Consider the following 18,471-nt stretch of genomic DNA (forward strand, 5'->3'; position numbering starts at 1 on the left):
AGTAAAGAAGTATCACTATTCATTTTCAGTTGAATTCTTCAGTTAGCAGTTAGAACAATTATTAGTTCTATATTTTAAATTTCACCCCCTTACAAAAATAAGAAAATTGTTTTGAAAATGCTTTCACAGGATTATTACAAGTAAACTGGGGTGCAGAAAAGCTACACTGAGTATCAGCCCTATTGAGCTAGAGTGTCATTTTAATATATTTAAGTTATGAATGTGCATTTAGGTTTTGCCTACACTGTCCTTCTAGCAAAGAAAGCCCACTGAAAACCTTTCATAATATAAAGCATCCAGTAATCTAACAATCTATCTTTCAAAAGTATCAAGATGGACCTTAATAGTCATGCTCTTATACTTCAGCTGCTCACAGTATTTTAGCATATGTTATTTAGTGAATACAATCGATGCACCATGAAGCCTAAAGGCTCTCCAGAGCAAAATGAAGACAGTGCGCCAATAACAAGCTGCCTACCAAGGAACACCTCTATTTATTTATTTATTTATTGGGATTTATTTACTGGTTTTTGTTTTTTTTAAGAATTCACTCAAGGCGGTATACAGTTACTTATATATTGAAAGCTCCTTATCCAATCAATATAGTTCAAAACAAAGAGTGATATAAAAAAAAAATATATATATACACACACACATATATATATATTTTTTTTTTCAAGAATTAAGCGCTATATAGGTGGTGATGGAACAATTTTTCAAAACAGCAGCATGTACAAACTGGAGTTTCCTGTGTTGTTAAATACAGTTAAAAGAAGCTTTAAACTGAGAAACATTAAAATATATTTCATGATGCCTTAAAACAAACTCACAAAGATGAAACAGAAAACGTTGATAAGGTAACATTTAAAGATGTCTGCATTTCTTTCTATGGCCCTTTGTGAAAGTTGGGTTTCAAGAGATTAAACCCTTTCACAGCAGTGTATGTATGTGTTAATTTCCTCAAACATCTTCCCCTCAAGCTAAGAGAAGGCGGCAATGCCTGACATTCATTTCCAACCCAAGGCATTGTGGGATAGAAGCTTGGATGTTCCTGGAGCCAGGCCAGGGCAGACAAATAGGGAGCAGGACAATTAACTTTCCAGTAGTCAGCATCTTCCCAGTGTCAGAGGGCAGACTTGTTCACCCCTCTCCTCCCGCCCGTTTCCTTATCTGTTCTGTGAGCTACTTAGTAAGCTAATTCCACATAGAACTCTAAAGATTAATTTAATGATACAAGTGGAAGAGCACTAACATATTTGCTACACAAAAAAGGATTTACAGGATTAATTATGAATGGGTGACACTACCCATATCAGCATATATGGAAGAGAGGTACCACTATTTTAAATTTCAACTATTGCTATAAAAGTAGATGTATAGTATTTGAAGTGGGAATTTTAGCGGAACTGTGCCTTTTAATAAGTAACTAACATCTGTAATCAGTAATATGCATGAATTTTCATTAAAATGTTTTAAAAAAGAAGCATTTTATATAATTTTAAAATCTTTTAAATAAGGTTCATCTTGTAACTAGAGACCAAACTAGAAGGAATGCAAGGGTCAGTAAAGTTCATCACCCATCAGGCAGTTCGCATTTCCAAAACATTCAGGATGCAATGGGAGACTTAATACATGAAGGACAACAAAGGCAGAACAGAATGGGTGTTCTGTGCATGGCCCCTCTAGCCTTTGTACTCAAATAATGCTTTGAAAGCTGCTTTCCAGAAGGGAAGGGAAGGACCTTTGACTGATTTATAAACCCACATATGAAGAAAGTTTTTATTTCCCACTTGACTAAACAGATTTGATCTTTAAAGTTCCCATCAGAAATTCAGAGAAGTTAGAAGCACTACCAAAGTCTACACGGTTTATACAATATATAAGACATAATAAAAGAAATACAATATCTTACAAATAGAGCTGTGCTAATTTCTTCTTGGAGCTGTCATTTCTCCTTTGGAGCTTATTCTTAGGTTTCTTTTCATTGTCTTTACAATATATTTTATTTTATTTATGCATTATATTTATTTATTTATTTGGGTTTGGCTCATAAATTTCTCAGATCTACGACTGGCAAATTACATTCCGGCACAGCAGGTACTGTCCTGTCCTTGGGGTGCTTATAATGTTAGACTGCATCTGAGGCAATAAAGGGTTAAATGACTTAACCAAGATCACAAGGTGTTTGTCTTGTATTTTACATATTACTGCATTAAGCAGTGTGTGTTCTAGAAATCAACTGTGTCTTTACAGCTTGTACAGACATTGAAATTGAGAGAAGCCAGAAGGCACAATCTCTCTTTTCAAAACTATGATAATATATGTAGCCCTTTAAAAATATTTTTTAAAGTAACCTATTCAAAGTAACAGTCAATATATACAAGGAAGAAATGAAACAAAATGAGAGGCTCAGAGTTATTCTTGTCTTTTGTGAATTTCTTCAAAAATACTGTCAATAACATTTAAAAAATAAATTGTAAGAGCCAAATCAACTGCTGTGTGGATACTGAGGTGGGTTCAATCAAGATGGCTTTTTAAATTTTAAAATATAATTTTAATTGACATGTTTTTTTTATTCAGTTAGCAAGATTTTGGCTGTATTTGTGCTGACCCTGATAAGAGTTTCAAAACAAAACTTGGCACTGCATCAACTGAAAAAACAAGTCAGAATAGCATTTACAGCAGCTGCCATGGAAGTGGAACATCAGAATGACATGTATATTACTCCCTTGGATTTGACTGACATATTAGGCATATTTTCAAAGCACTTAGCCTTCCAAAGTTCCATAGGTTTCTATAGAACTTTGGAAGGCTAAGTGCTTTGAAAATATGCATTGTGACACAGATAAGTTTGACATGCTTGTTAAGTTTCTCTACCATTGTTTGGGTTATATAGATATATTTTGCATTAATGCATTTGATCACAGCAGTGTTGGACTACATTTTGAGCATGGGACATTTAAAGAAAGGGACTGTATGCCATTAGATATGTTTTTTTTTTTAATGGAAGTGTGTCTATACTTGGACTGGACAATTCAATTTTTGGTGAGGGCATGGACACTGATGATTTTTATGATCCTATGATTGACAATTTAGAGTAGTGACAACAGTGGCTATTCATTCAGTCTGTTATATATCTGAGGATCCCTATCAATCATTTGGTAGGAGCAAAGGATCATCACTGGTACAAATCATAACGCATCCATTTGCATATTGACAGAAACTCCAATCACAGCTTTAACAAACAATTCGATAGGATTAATTTGCATACAAACAATTCAATGTCTACTCCTAGAGGAATTGTACGCAAATCATACATTGCAGAATTTGCCTCTTGCTGTACAGAATTTTGGAGCTGATGCTGAAATTCAGCTGATGCTGCAGCCCTCCTACACCATGCAGCTCTTGCAGATTTTGTCAGCATGGTCCTGAAGTTCTATAATGTGCTTGCGAAACTTTGAAAACAGCCCAGGATTATGAGTACCAAGCTGATCACAGGCTGTAAGAACCATATTCTGCAGCAAGGCCATGGCACCAGCTGAATTTAATCAACAACTTTACTGCACACTTGAGCACCTGTGCAACAGAATGCCAGAAAGTGAGCTGGAGAGATGATCTTCCACTTTTTAGCCAAGTTCACCATCCAGGAGCCCATAGCCATAATCGTGGCCAGCTAGGAGAAAAAAAAACTACCTGTTAACCTTAGGAACAACTGGATGGGCGACTTACTATGAAAGAAAAAGAGTTAAGGGAATCTGGGGAGGAAACAGTGGATGACAGAATACGTGCAGGAGAGGAGAGGATGAAGAGCTGAGAACAACCGGGAGAGAAGGGAAGTAAGCTGCAGGAAGACAGAGGACGGGCGGATTGGGGACAACAGAGAGTAAGGGGACATGATCTAGGGGAGACTGGGAGAAGGGGGAGTGCAAAGAATAACTTGAGAAGGGATAAAGGGATGTTGGTGGGGCAGAGATGAGCTGAGAGAATATTGCAAGGGGATGTGGGGGAGACAAGAGAATGTTGAGTGGGGTGAGCTCAAGGGAGAAGGACTGACAAGATGTGTGTGGAGAGAGAATAACCTACTTCCTTATGGTTAAAGCTTCTGGATTTTTTTTAAAACTCTTTGGTAATCTGCAGAACCGAACAACAATTGTGGTAGAACTGATTTGTTCAGCTGCTGATATCTGTAGCAACAACTCTTAACACTATTGTGTTGCCTCAAGTATTGGCAGCTGCAAGAAGTTAGCACTGCCCTCAGCTCAGAGCTCCCCTTGGGCTCAGTGAAGTGCTGAAATAAACACTGACAACTAGCAGCTCTAGCTCTGGTGCACTATTAATCTACTCTGAAGGAAGTCCTGCTCCAAAGGCTTTAAAATGATACATCTTTGACTAATAACTTTTCTGTTTAGAAGTTTACATTAATTACTGCTCAGAGACCGTGGCTATATTGTATAAATTTTGACTAGCATGGTCTATAAAAATTTGCAGAGTTTTAAAATATTGTGTGCAGAATTCCCCAAGGGGTACATGCCTTGTTTGTACAACCACATAATCTTCAAAGAATAATCTTTTGACAAGAGTCCTGCTTCCTGCTGCATCACTCTTATGGTAGCCAACAGCTAGAGGTTAGCCAGCTATTGGCACCAGCTATTGGCAATGAGCTACATCTGACATTCTTGGCTAGAGGCAGGTTGTTTTAGCACTATGAGGCTGCAAATCTTGTCAGAACAGGAAAGAGTAAAAAGAAAAGCCATGCAGAAAATTTATTAACATTCCAAAATAAAAACAAACCAAAAAATATCACAGATTTTAAAGAAATATAACCATCATTTAAATGGTACTGTTTTCATTCACGCTCATTAAGCTTTATCAATGTATTCTCATTACAGAAGTATGCCATTATCTCCCTTGCAGTCAAATTTTTATTGTCATGCTTCAATAATTATCCACTTACATATGAAGCTGCATTTTAACCAATTTCATTTTCCCTCTTCAGTGTGCAACTTGATATTTCCACTCCCCAAAGAGCGCATTCTTTTCCAGTATCCCACCCAGTCTTCTAGAAAATAAATCTAATATACTAGTAGGAGTAGAATCCATAAATTTTTTTTTACTAATAACTCATCTGACAGGGCGAGGTAAAGAGTGCAGTGAAAGCCAGACAATTTTATCATTGGCCAAACCAACCATTCTTACTTTAGGAAAATTTATTACATTATCTACTATAGTTTATTTCATTTTCTAAATCACCTTTCCCTACTCATAACAATATCATCATGGCCCTTTATATGTAAACTAATCACAGTCTGGTCAATATTCAGCTGGCGGCAGTACTATCGCTAAAGATCAGGCATCCATTTTCTAGATGATGGTGTTAGGGACAGGTGTGAGTGGGGATTGCTCCTGCCTGTGATACCCCACTGGACCACCAGGGATGATAATGTAGGCTGGGGGGGGGGGGGGGGGGGTCTAAGCTTTGCAAGGGGGAGGAACATATCCGCATCTGACCACTACCCCGAAGCTATGCAGGTGGCAGCTGATATTCAATGTTAGCACCCTCATAGATATGTGACCAAAGTCAGGACTGCTATTTATGTGCTCCTACTTGGCCACTGGCACTGATTATTACTGGCACCCACATAAGTGCCAGGCTGCCAGCTCCTTCATGACCACCTCTGGAACACCTCTCTCCCGCCCACTTTTGAAATGACCTGTTAGTGCCAAGCCTCTTCTGTTGCTTAAATTAGTTTGAATACTGACCAGAGTATATAAATATCGACATAGCTGTCATAAAATAAAATTAATACAAAAGTGAGGGAAGAGCAGGAGGTTTGTGGAGTCAGTTTTGCGACCTTGCTGGAGAAAGCAGAACAGAGAGACACTGAGAAGACTGAGACTGACCACAGGCAAGATGTCATTGACTCTGTTCCCTACCTCCACGTCATCTGTTAAGCAACGTCTTTCCACCTCACTGACTTGATTTTTTTTCTCCTTTGTTCAAACAATGCCATTGGCTCCCATTTCTTATCGCTATCAATTTAAAATTCTGTTGTTTTGGCACATTATACAGTTCATAAAGAGGTTCTGATCTACTTTTCCTCTATGCTAACCCCTTACAAGTCATACTGTCATCTACACTCATCCTCAGAACTATTCATATCTCTCCCTTCACCAGTCTTTGCACATTTGGATTTAACTCACAAGTCAGCAATTTTCTTTCATGCTGCATCTCTGTGGAATTCCCTTTCTTGTGTTCTGAGGGCTGAAGTATTGTGAGCTAGATTCAAAGTTGCACTTAAAACATATCTTTTTGGCTTGGTCTCAAGGGGCCCAGCTTTGGAGATGCTGTTCATCTACTTCTATTCACAGTCCTACTGATTATGCTCTTTAATTTTCTGATCCTATGCCTCTGCTTTTCCTGTCAATTAATGGTGTTCCTTTTCTTGTTCTCTATTTTATAAATTGTAAACCATTTTGTTGTGCCCATTAAAGGCAATACAGCAAATACAAATAAATAATCAACCATCAGAGCGGCTAGTGGGGCTAAGAAAAAGTTGAAGAATGTAAGAGGCCAGGGCCACCATTAGGGGGTGGCATAAAAGGGCAATTGCCCTGGGCCCCCATTCCAAAGGGGGCCCAAAACCTGTCTCAACCTAAAGGAGGAATAGGCTGAAGGCCAGCTTTTGGGTCCCCTCCCTAGTTTCTGCCCTGGGCCACTGAATGTCTAATACCAGCCCTGGGGACTTCACAGGTAAATGCAATATTAGAAAGATCTCCATTCCATGCAATATGATTGACTTGCTAGAAATGCTCTGAACCAATTCAGTTCCCTTCCCAAAATGCTAAGGGTCTCTGCACAAATTATAAGAATCCACTGATCAAACAAGTCAAAGGTATATTCATATCTATCAAGACCAATAAAGCAACCTTCCATCTGTTGAGAATCAAGCAAATGTCTAATGCCAGTGAGGTTTTGATACTATGCTCTCAAAAAAAAAAAAGAGAGAGAAACATTGCTGGGGGTGTAAAGCACTGATTTTATCCACTGAGGTGATAAGCTGCTGCTTTTTCCACAAACTTTGCGACAGAGGGGAAAATGGATACTGGTCTATAGTGAGGCACCTTCCCAGGAATTAGATTAGACTTTTTTTTTTAAAGGACACCCAACTTGTGTCAATTTCAAACATCCTGGGAAAAGCCCTTGACAGAAGCTGGCATCAATCATTGTATGGAAAATAAATGTAAAGTCTAGCAATGCCTGAAAGAGGAGGCATGTTTCGCCTTTCCACATCTTTTATAAAAATAATATTGAAGGTAGACAGTGAGCTCCCACCATCTCTGCCTACCAGATCTGAAATCATGCCATCCTGAACAACTGATCTAGGGAAGTAGTCTTTCAGCTTCAAGTTGGTGGAATATCCTTTCAGAAGTTTCATCACCTCTATAACAAATGAATCAATAGTTCTTCTGGCGACGGTAAGTATGGGACTGCCCTCATTAGAAAGTCCTCAATCAGAAATCTTTGGAACTAAATGAAGCACTTGGTGCTGCCTGTTTTCATTCAATTAGAGAATCATAGAATAATATTTTCTTTGAAAAATGAATAGCTGACTTATAGGAAGCATAGCAATCTTTAAATGATTAGCCTCAGATGTATTCTTCTGCCACTTCTAGTTGTAGTGTGTTTGGTGTTTCAGAAGATAAAGGTCTTTGTGAAACCAGTGCTGATTCTTGGAGAGACAGGTAATATTCTTATCAGGGCCAGATAATCCAAGGCAACTTTTTATTGTCACATTCCAACTGCCCACATTTCCAAAGAGCATGGAAATGTTTTAAAGAAAACTCAGGACTTTAGAGGACAAATGATCAAGGTCCATCTCCTGCAAATTCCTAAAGAGTTTACTAACATTTAAAGCTTCTGGGAGATGGTGGGACAGATTTATTTCAAACATGATAAGCACATGGTCTCTCCAAGATAGTGATATAGATAACAATCAAGGATCCCATTGATAAAACCAGGTCTAACATATGGCCAGTTTGAAGTATAGGAAAATGAGAATGCTGGACAAAATTTAAATCATCAGAACAAGGCAATCTTTATCCCTAGTGTCTGAACTTATCTCTGTGAAGGGTGAAATCCCTTAGTGAAGTTTTTCCCAAACTGTGCTGGACAGATGAGAGTTCGCACACCCAAGTGCCATGCACCACACACATGCGGGCCTCCTCCTGCAAAACAACTGTGCTGGAACAAGTTGCAAGAAGAAGGGAACGCATCCCCCCCCCCCCCCCCCACACACACACACAATAATCCCTCTACGTTGCTGATGTGAGCTACATCACAGCACCTGTCTGGCTCCTAAAAGAGTGATCCTGACTGGGAAGCAAGGAGTGAGGCTCTTTGCTTCCCAATCAGGATCGCCCTTTTAGGTACCAGACAGGCACTCTGATCAGTAGCTTGCCCCAGCCATGTATGGAAGGAAAACAGCAAGAAAGAGCTAGAAGGTAAGCACAATTAAAACACACACACACACAAAAGAAACAACAACAAAAAAAAACACCTTGCTCATACACCATCCTGCCCAATTAACTTTCTAGTAGTACATGATGGCAACCAGGGCTGTGCTGTTTCTGCATCCTCTTTTGGCCACGTTATCACCATTTTTTTGAGGCTGAACTAGGAATAGGAACATCACAGAGACAGAGGAGTCTAACAGGTCAGGGTATGGGAGGTTAATGTACCTACATTTATATTAAGCTTACTATTAGCTATGTTTTCCATTCTAATTTAGATTATTGATGTCACTGTGAGAGTCAGGGTATTAGTATCAAGTTTTATAAGTTTACTATCCCGCCCTTTGGGACACCGTCATGATAACATAGTAACATAGTAGATGACGGCAGAAAAAGACCTGCATGGTCCATCCAGTCTGCCCAACAAGATAAACTTATATGTGCTACTTTTTGTGTATACCTTACCTTGATTTGTACCTGTCATTTTCAGGGCACAGACCGTGTAAGTCTGCCCAGCACTATCCCCGCCTCCCAACCACCAGCTCTGGCACTGACCGTGTAAGTCTGCCCAGCACTATCCCCGCCTCCCAACCACCAGCCCCACCTCCCACCACCGGCTCTGGCACTGACCGTATAAGTCTGCCCAGCACTATCCTCGCCTCCCACCACCGGCTCTGCCACCTAATCTCAGCTAGGTGGCATACAAACTGTTGTGCTGCAGCTACTTGTCTAATGCAGCTACTTGAAAATCCAGTTTGAAGGGTCAGAATGTTATTTGGACTTGTCATCAAAAAGGCCCAAATAACATGAAGACCCATCAAACTCTGGGGTTTTTCAAGTAAGTACAGCACAACAGCTAGCTAGGTTTGAGAAGTTGAGCAGTGCTCAACAGGCACACACATCTCATTAGTGAGTAACTATGGTTATTTAAGAATAAAATATTATTTTTCTTTCAATTTAATTGTTTGGACCTAACTACTTAATAAGTAGAACTGTTATGCTTTGTTATGATATTTCTTTTGACTTAGGGGTGCCATGAAAAAATGACTGATACACATATGGGGCTCATTTTCAAAGCACTTAGACTTACAAAGTTCTATTGAAAATATGCCTCTTTTAAAGTTGAACTTTGTAAGTCTAAGTGCTTTGAAAATATGCCTCTAAGGGTGCCTTGACCCGAGAAAGTTTGGGAACCACTGCCCTAGTGACTATCTTTGAAATCAGGAAGCCTACATTCTTAACTGATTGGAATTTAAATCACACAGAGAATAAACCAGCAGATGATTGGTGTCTGAATTAAAGAGTTATCATATCAGATGTAGAGACTGCAGGTTATTCAAAACATTACAGAAAAACTTATTTATGGAGTTAAGAGGTATGATAGTGTATCATTAGTTCTTATCAGTGAGCACTGACTCCCAGTTTTATTTTTACTACATAATGTTGAAAATTCATATTCTCTCCTATCAGATATTCTACTATAAAGTCCCTTCTTTTCTATATAGTTTCCTGATGTCATAAGCTCCTACTCAGGCCCCTTGCTCAGCTCATCAACACTTGTTGGTTGTTCCAACTCATCTACAGATTCTCTTGTTTAAGTACTGTTGCCCCTATGTTATGAAATTCACTACCTTAATATCACCGCTCGGAACTTTCATTCAAGAAATTCAAAGCATTACTTAAAACCTGTAATTTCTCCCATAGTTACTACTTAAAGGCAGAATGAGCCCGTGATGCTCCCCTATGGCATTTCACATATGTCTTTGTCCTTTGATGCTCTTCCTACCCTCCTTGGGTATCTTATAATTAATGTGTTCCCTCACACTCTCTCTCTTGTTCCCTTATAAGTTTAGTTTCAACCTAGGCCCTTTATCAGGTATCCTTTCTACCCCTTACTTATATACTTATTTGAAAACAGCTTAGATGTTTTTATTATTTGTGGTATAGGAAATAAAGATGAAATGTGAAAGTCATAGCTACAGGAACAATTAAAAGAAACAGAAAGGGCTTTTGAGAAAATGATTGCTTGTTTATGACCATGTAGCTGAGAATAAAACGAAAACCCTGGAGGTACAGGCTTATTAAGGCTAAGGCTTCCCCCTCTAAGATCCATGTTTGTTTATAAATGATATTAGAATATTAAATTCTACAAGATCACAATTAAGGAATGGTTAAACTTAATGGATGAAACATAAATCTGTCTGCCTTGCAGTGAGAGAATTAGGACCTTCTTTAAAAATGGAGAACAAGCTGCAAATTTCATTTGCCTGTTCAAAGAACGATCAACTGAACATAGGTCTACCCTGCAGACCCATGAAAACCATGTAGGAGATGAAGGCCTGTATCCTCAAAATTATAGTAATGCAAATAACAGTTGTAATTTGGAAAACCATAGCTAAGAGACTAGGCCCCAAGCAGTTTTTAAGAGGGGGTATACGGAGAAACCATGGTGTATGCTACATCACACAAAGGGATTTTCTAAGAATCAAGCTCATTTGGTGTGCTAGTCATGTTGCAACAAAAGGCAGAAAAGAAATGAAGAAGAAAAAAAAATCAAGATTGGATTCAGGTGGGCAGGTCTAAGCCTGTGGTGGCACCACCCACTATGTTGGAGCTTCAAGTTTTTCAGAGGGCTGATGGTGCTGCCTTCTACTGAACTCACATGTATAACTTTGAGCTTGAGCTGGAGGTTCTGGGTTGAACCCAATTTGGTAATAGCCTAGGTGACATGACAGCAGAAGGTGGGCCTTTTTATACCCCTCCCCCATCTGCATCTCTCTCTCTCCCTCTCCTCTGACCCCGGATCCAGCATTAGCCCCCCACCTGATGCCCAGCAGCACCCCCCCCCCTCCAGTCTACCTCAGCATCTTCTCCAGGCTGCAGCAATGCACCTCAGTTACCTGCACTAGCCTCGCAGGCTTCCCTCTGCTGCATCCAGGAAACAGAAGAGAGATCAGCAAGGGCGGGGATGTGGTAGAGGGAAGCCTACAAAGCCCATACAGATGCATCACTGCTGCACCAGGGAAGATGCTGAGTTAGATCCGGGGGGGGGGGGGGGGGGGGGGGAAGCTTCTGAGCCACAGCAGAGGAATACTGCATCTGGGAGTGGGAGACAAGAGGGCCAGGATGCTGCCTCTGAACTACTTTTTTTTAATGGGCTAGGCTCACCCGTTGCTATGCCACTGCGGATGACAGATATGTTTCAAGTGATGGTAGCAAAAATAAAACTCTGCACTACTATCCCACTTCCTCCTCCCCTCAAAAATACGTTTCTACTGAATTATTCCTTACTGTAAGGCTACCCAGATTATCAAAATGGTGGAAAGAGGAAGGAAACCGTCAGAGAGCTGCATGGTGAAACTGGGGAGTTTCAGAACAAAGGTGGTAGTGAAAATAAAGGCATTAAGAGAGAACAGCAAGGCGCTGATGCAAACAAAAAAAAAGTGAGAGGAAAGGGAGGAGGGCTGGAAGTACAAGGAAGAAAGAGAAAAACAGTAGGGAAGTAGGGAGGACAGGTTGGGGTGGGAAGATAAAAGTAAACTTAAATTAACAGATAAATGAAAGAAGAGAATATAAAACATAGGGGGGGGGGGACCAAATGGATTTGTAATAAAATAGCAGAAATCTAGAGTTGTTGACAAAAGACAGAATATAAAATGAATGGAATATAGTACAAATTGTCCAGAGAGGTAAGAGACACAAAAGAAAACAAATCAAAAAGGGGGGGGGGGGGGGGGGGGAAATGACAAGAAAAATAAGTGCAATATGAAGAAAAAAGTTTTGAAAAAGGTTTTATTTTATCTGTGTATAGTGAAGAAAGTATTTTTTTCTCTATTTAAGAGCATAAGAATTCCATACTGAGTCAGACCAATAGTCCATCTAACCCAGTATCCTGCTTCCAATAGTGGTCAATCCAGATCACAAGTAACTGGCAGAAATATTTTAATTTAAAAACAAGTTTTTAAAATAGTAATAGTGCATAACTGAATATTATTGTGAAGACACATCAGATATGGGTATTATAATGAAAGTTTATCACTAAAATTAAGTCCTAACTAAGCTTATGTTTACTTACAGTCTAGCCTTCAAAAGAGGCATGGGGGGGAGGTAACCTGCATAGACAATTATAACACTAATCACTGTAACGGGGAGACAGGATGGGCCATAGGAGCCAACTTTTCATTATGATTTGGGGTGCTAAATCCAATGAAAATTACCCCTCCCTAGAAACAATGTTTGCTCAAGCACCCACAGAACTGCTTCCTATGGGATAGGTCGCTTTTAGGTTTACCTACCGTTTCTAGCTAGTCATCCTCTTTCAAAATGTGTATGGAAGTGAAAAAGTCCTATATCGGCCAACAGAAGTGTTTTGCGCACCAGTATGTAACTTGCCATGAACTAAAATCTGGAAAAACGATTAATCAAATCTAAAAATGTAGAGCCAGAGGCCGCTTAAACAACCTTGAAATGGTATAAACCAAAACTTACACAACGATCCAGCAAAGTCACAGCAACCACCCCGTTCTGCCGTCTTTAAAAAAAAGCAGCCATTATGTTCTTGCAAACGCCTCTCCTTGATTAACAAACAGTTAAACAGTGCTCCAGCGGCCAGCCCCCTAGCCTGCCAGTAAAATACAATCCCAGCCCCAGCAGACAAACACGTTATCATCATCAGAAGAAAGTTGTTGCAGCAACCACTGGGCTGAACCTGAGCAACTTCGTGTAAGGCAGCCTCCTCTTCCGGGGCTACTTTACTAAGCAAGCAAGCCAACTAGCGTTCAGATCAGCCGGCACCGAAGTCCGCAAACACTGGTTTGGATTTTGGAAGGGGCTGGGGATCAGCACCGAACCGGTTGGAAAAGAAGGGAGCGAGTCCTGTTCCGCACAACGCGAAGCTTTTGTCCCCCTTCGGGTCCTCAGGGTTCTCTACTGGTGGCCTGAGATAAGCCCGATCCGCGGAGCGGCTGGTCGGATACATGGCTGGGTTGGAACTCTCAGCGAAGGGCAGACGGGCCGGCGCTGGGCGGAACCGGGGCTCCGTACACAGCTGAAGGGAGCAAAGCGGAGCCCCGATGCCTCGTTAGCTGCGATCCTAAAGCGGAGGTGGGGGGAAAGGGAGGCTACAGCGCTACGCCCCGTGCTGCTGCTGGACATTTTCTTTTTAGGATGGTAAGCACCAACTGCTCCTCGGAGGACTCGGACTCCTTCAAGTACACCCTGTACGGCTGCGTTTTCAGCATGGTGTTTGTCCTGGGGCTTATAGCGAACTGCGTGGCCATGTACATCTTCATCTGCACGCTGAAAGTGCGGAATGAAACCACCACGTACATGATCAACTTGGCCATCTCAGACCTGCTCTTTGTCTTCACGTTACCCTTCAGGATTTTCTACTTCGTGGCGAAGCACTGGCCGTTTGGGGACACGCTCTGTACGATTTCGGTCACTTTGTTCTACACCAACATGTACGGCAGTATCCTGTTTTTGACTTGCATTAGCGTGGACCGCTTTCTCGCTATCGTTCACCCCTTTCGCTCAAAGACCATCAGGACGAAAAAAAAGGCCAAAATCATTTGCCTTTTAGTCTGGCTTACTGTGATCGCGGGGAGCGCGCCCGCAGCCACCTTTCGGTCCACGAATTCCGCCAAAAAAGACAATGGTACCGAGACCTGTTTTGAAAACTTCTCCAATGACACATGGCAAACCCATATTTCCAAGATCGTGATCTTCATCGAAACGGTTGGATTTCTTATCCCACTCATCCTAAATGTGTTTTGTTCCACGATGGTGTTAAAGACGCTGAAGAAACCAGTGACACTAAGTCGAAGCAAACTGAACAAAGCGAAAGTGTTGAAAATGATTTGTGTGCATTTGCTAATATTTTGTTTCTGTTTTGTGCCATATAACATCAACTTGGTTCTGTATTCGCTCATGAGGACACAGGCATTGAGCAACTGTTCGGTAATAACTATAGTGCGGACCATGTATCCCATCACTTTGTGCATTGCAGTATCAAACTGTTGCTTTGACCCCATCATTTATTATTTCACCTCTGAAACTATACAAAATTCTATAAAGAAGAAAAACTGGTCAAACAGACGAAAGGAGTTCGGATTCTCAGATACTTTTCCCTCAGAAAACTTTATTCAGCACAACTTACAAACCTTAAAAGCTAAAATATTTGACAATGAATCGACTATATAAATGTAGTCCGAAATGGAATCTACCGGCCTGGAGTTAGGTGGATGGAGCCTGTAGTATTTTTAACCGTGAATGTCATTTTTAGGTAATTTCTCTTTCTTTAGCTGAAAGGAACATTTAAAGTTACAGAGTGCTATTGGTTTTTTTTTTTTTTTAAGTGATACTTTAGAACAAAGGAAAATAAACATTTGAGTATTAAATATTATACATGTTTAACTTTAGATATATTGCCTTGGACGATATAATTTTCTTCCTAAGGGCCAACTCGGTCAGTCAGACCTGTTACAGTTGCACTTAACAACTGGAATAAGGACACAAAATTCATGTAATAATTTATTATTTATGTTCCAGTTGTACTTTACAACTGGAACAAGGACACAAAATTCATGCAATAATTTATTATTTATGTGGTTTTAAAACATGCTGAATCATAGCTATATAACATTTTGGGAGTCAGCTTCATTTTTTTTCTTGAAGCTTTAATACATCCAAAGTTGCAGTGTCCATATCACAGTTTAATCATTGGCCCTTTATAGGAGTTTTGTTTACAAAGATCATTCTTTTTGTTTGAACAGTTACAATACATCCTTCTTGCAGAAGGAATAAGGAAAGTTAGTATATTACTGAAAATAAAGCTATTATTCTTCTAACATGTCAGCTGTTAATATTATAAACTTTCAGTGTGAAGCAAAAGGGTAGATGGTACTGAGGGACAATACACATTTATCAAGTCTGGTCTTATCAAACTTAATGGGGGGGGGGGGGGGGGGGGGGGGGGGGGGGTTAACTGATTAACAATCTCATTGCATTGTTTGCTAGCCAGAGTCCTCAAACCATAAAGTTACTAATTTCCTCCTTAGATCTTATTTTAAGCACTTTTTGTCCTAATATAGTTATAGCTAGATACATGCATGTATATCTATATCTATCAATATTGGGCCAATATCATGTTTTGATAATTGCTAGTTGTGTTTTTTTTTCCTGAGCTCAAGTTATATTAAGATTTTACATGTATCAGTGTTAATTCAACTCAGTTCTACTACAGATATGCATAGAACTGCAGCCATATAAACAACATTAATATAGTGCATACTGTTAAATATGGGGAACTATCAGACATATTTATAAGCACCAAACTTACTTCAAGAATTAAATACCATTTAAAAGAAGAGCAGTAATTTAACTGCCAACTGAATTATCTAAAAAAATCTCCTAAGATTGCCATTTCAAACTTACCATGCTGACAGTATAAGCCTTGCCTGTCTTATTCTCAAAATATTTTCTCCTATAAAAATGTGTTGAATAGTACAAATATATATTAACACATTCCCTACTTAAATGTGAATGTTGTTACACAGGAAGGTAATTAGCTAGAAGCACAGTAAAGAATAATTCCTAATATTCCAAAATGCATTGCTACGGTCATGAGATTTTAACTATAATATAAGCTTGTTTAGATTCATTATATATATTAGAACAAATCCACACTTTTTGCCAAACTGAACATGACAAATTCAAATTGTATCTAAGTATAATCTAGTCAAATTCTTTTTCCCATAAATCCTAAGGCTAACCAAAAAAAAAAACTGGTATATATTGCCTAAACATTTATGACGTGATATAATGGGCCACTTTTACTAAACTGTGCTAGCAATTCCCCGTGCAGCAAATGCAACATAGTCCGTTCAGTTTGAATGGGCTGCGTCGCATTTGCTGCACAGGAATTGCTAGCACGGTTTAGTAAAAAAGGCCCAAAACGTGGTTGACATTGATACTGGCCAAATTCGGATTTTAAAATCTTTTTTATTTTGCCCCAATCTGTAACAATGTTATGTGTAGATCAAGCCTGCATGGATTCTTTGCATATAAATATGATTTAAACCACAAGGAAGGGGTTGAGGTGGGGAGTAAAGTTATTCATAAGGCGGTGAAATTCACCTGCACTGCATATAACTTCTGTGCAGAAATTAAGCCAGCAAAAAGCAGACCTAACTACATGTAAAAGTGCATCATGGTTTTGCTTACACATATATTCAGTGGCACTAATTAATGTGTAATGCTATTTAATGTGTTAACTACAGTAAAACATGACCACCTCTAAATATTAGACATGGAGAGGCATAATCGAAAGGGGCGCCCAAGTTTTCCTGAGGACGTCCTTGCAGGACATCCCGGCGAAGGGGCGGAGAAACCCACATTATCGAAACAAGATGGACGTCCATCTTTGGTTTCAATAATATGATCGGGGACGCCCAAATCGCAAAATTTAGGTCGCCCTTAGAGATGGTCGTCCCCGATTTTCAGCGATAATGGAAACCGAGGATGCCCATCTCAGAAACGACCAAATCCAAGCCCTTTGGTAGTGGGAGTAGCCAGCATTCGTAGTGCACTGGTCCCCCTGACATGCCAAGACACCAACCGGGCACCCTAGGGGGCACTGCAGTGGACTTCAGAAATTGCTCCAAGGTGCATAGCTCCCTTACCTTGGGTGCTGAGCCCCCAAAACCCACTACCCACAACTGTACACCACTACTACAGCCCTTAGGGGTGAAGGGGGGCACCTACATGTGGGTACAGTGGGGCTCATATTTACCACCACAAGTGTAACGGGGAGGGGGGCCTGGGTTCACCTGCCTGAAGTGCACTGCACCCACTAAAACTGCTCCAGGGACCTGCATACTGCTGTCATGGAGCTGGGTATGATATTTGAGGCTGGCATAGAGGCTGAAAAAAATATTTTAAAAAAAATTTTTGGAGGGTGGGAGGGGGTTAGTGACCACTGGGGGAGTAAGGGGAGGTCATCCCCGGTTCCCTCTGGTGGTCATCTGGTCATTTAGGGCACATCTTTGTGGCTTGGTCGTAAGAAAAAAAGAACCAGGTAAAGTCATCCAAGTGTTCCATTATCGGTCGAGGATGCCCATGTGTTAGGCACGCCCTAGTCCCACCTTCGCTATGCCTCCCACACGCCCCCATGAACTTTGGTTGTCCCCGCAATGGAAAGCAGTTGAGGATGCCCAAAATCGGCTTTCGATTATGCCAATTTGGGCGACCCTGTGAGAAGGGCCATGTGATTTGTGTCGAAAGATGGGCACCCTTCTCTTTCGAAAATAAGCCTGATTATGTTTTACAAAGTGTTGCATTGCATAGAAAGTACAATGCTACACTTTATGATTTATCTGTATTTATTACAAAAGACAGTTTTAAAATCTACTTTAAGGGGCAGCTTTTCTCCCAGAAATGGCGAGTACCTGAAATGAGACTATGATCATAGCACTGAGCAAAGGTTTACTCATATTCAGAATGTCTATGCTTTGTCAAAACATGCAGAAAAGGCACTAAAAGTAAGTTAAAGCACTCCTCCACCTGAGGGTAAATAGGGAAAGGATAAGTCAAGAGCTGAGCAGTTTAGCTGAAACAAAAGCATGCCATCTGGAGTTAGTTCAAGCCCAGGGGATGTGGAGGGGAGTTGCCTGTCAGCACTTTCAGTATTGTAAATGCTTGGATACAAAACAGCCTCCCAGGGCAAGTGGGGGAGACCAAACCAGGAACAGAATTGCAGTACACTGCCTTGGGTGAATTTCTTCATAAAGGAGGTACATAAATCCTAATACATACATAATACATAAATTCAACATGTATGGAATCAGCACAGATGATTTTCAAGTAAGACAGGTTATTTTACCACAGTTCCCATTTTATGCAATGAGACCTAGTTACGAATATCCTGGGTTAACAGAAAAATAACTCATCTTAACGGTAGCA

The 18,471-nt window shown here is 40.3% G+C and overlaps 2 protein-coding genes across 4 annotated transcripts in view; one reads left to right on the forward strand and one right to left on the reverse strand.

The window, feature by feature from the left end:
- The window catches only part of RB1 (RB transcriptional corepressor 1), a 462,098-nt gene that overhangs the window by 162,463 nt on the left and 281,164 nt on the right, over positions 1–18,471 (reverse strand). The gene's annotated exons all lie outside the window — the stretch shown is intronic.
- Positions 13,181–15,361, forward strand: LPAR6 (lysophosphatidic acid receptor 6). Its single transcript, XM_030200486.1, has one exon. It carries the CDS (start codon positions 13,678–13,680, stop codon positions 14,710–14,712), a length of 1,035 nt encoding a protein of 344 aa, XP_030056346.1. The 5' UTR covers positions 13,181–13,677; the 3' UTR covers positions 14,713–15,361.

Source organism: Microcaecilia unicolor, chromosome 4 (genome assembly GCF_901765095.1).
Source record: "Microcaecilia unicolor chromosome 4, aMicUni1.1, whole genome shotgun sequence".
In the NCBI taxonomy this organism is placed as follows: domain Eukaryota; kingdom Metazoa; phylum Chordata; class Amphibia; order Gymnophiona; family Siphonopidae; genus Microcaecilia; species Microcaecilia unicolor.

Excerpts from the sequence above, each read along its gene's own strand:
- LPAR6 (XM_030200486.1), top strand. The coding sequence starts at position 13,678 with ATGGTAAGCACCAACTGCTCCTCGGAGGACTCGGACTCCTTCAAGTAC.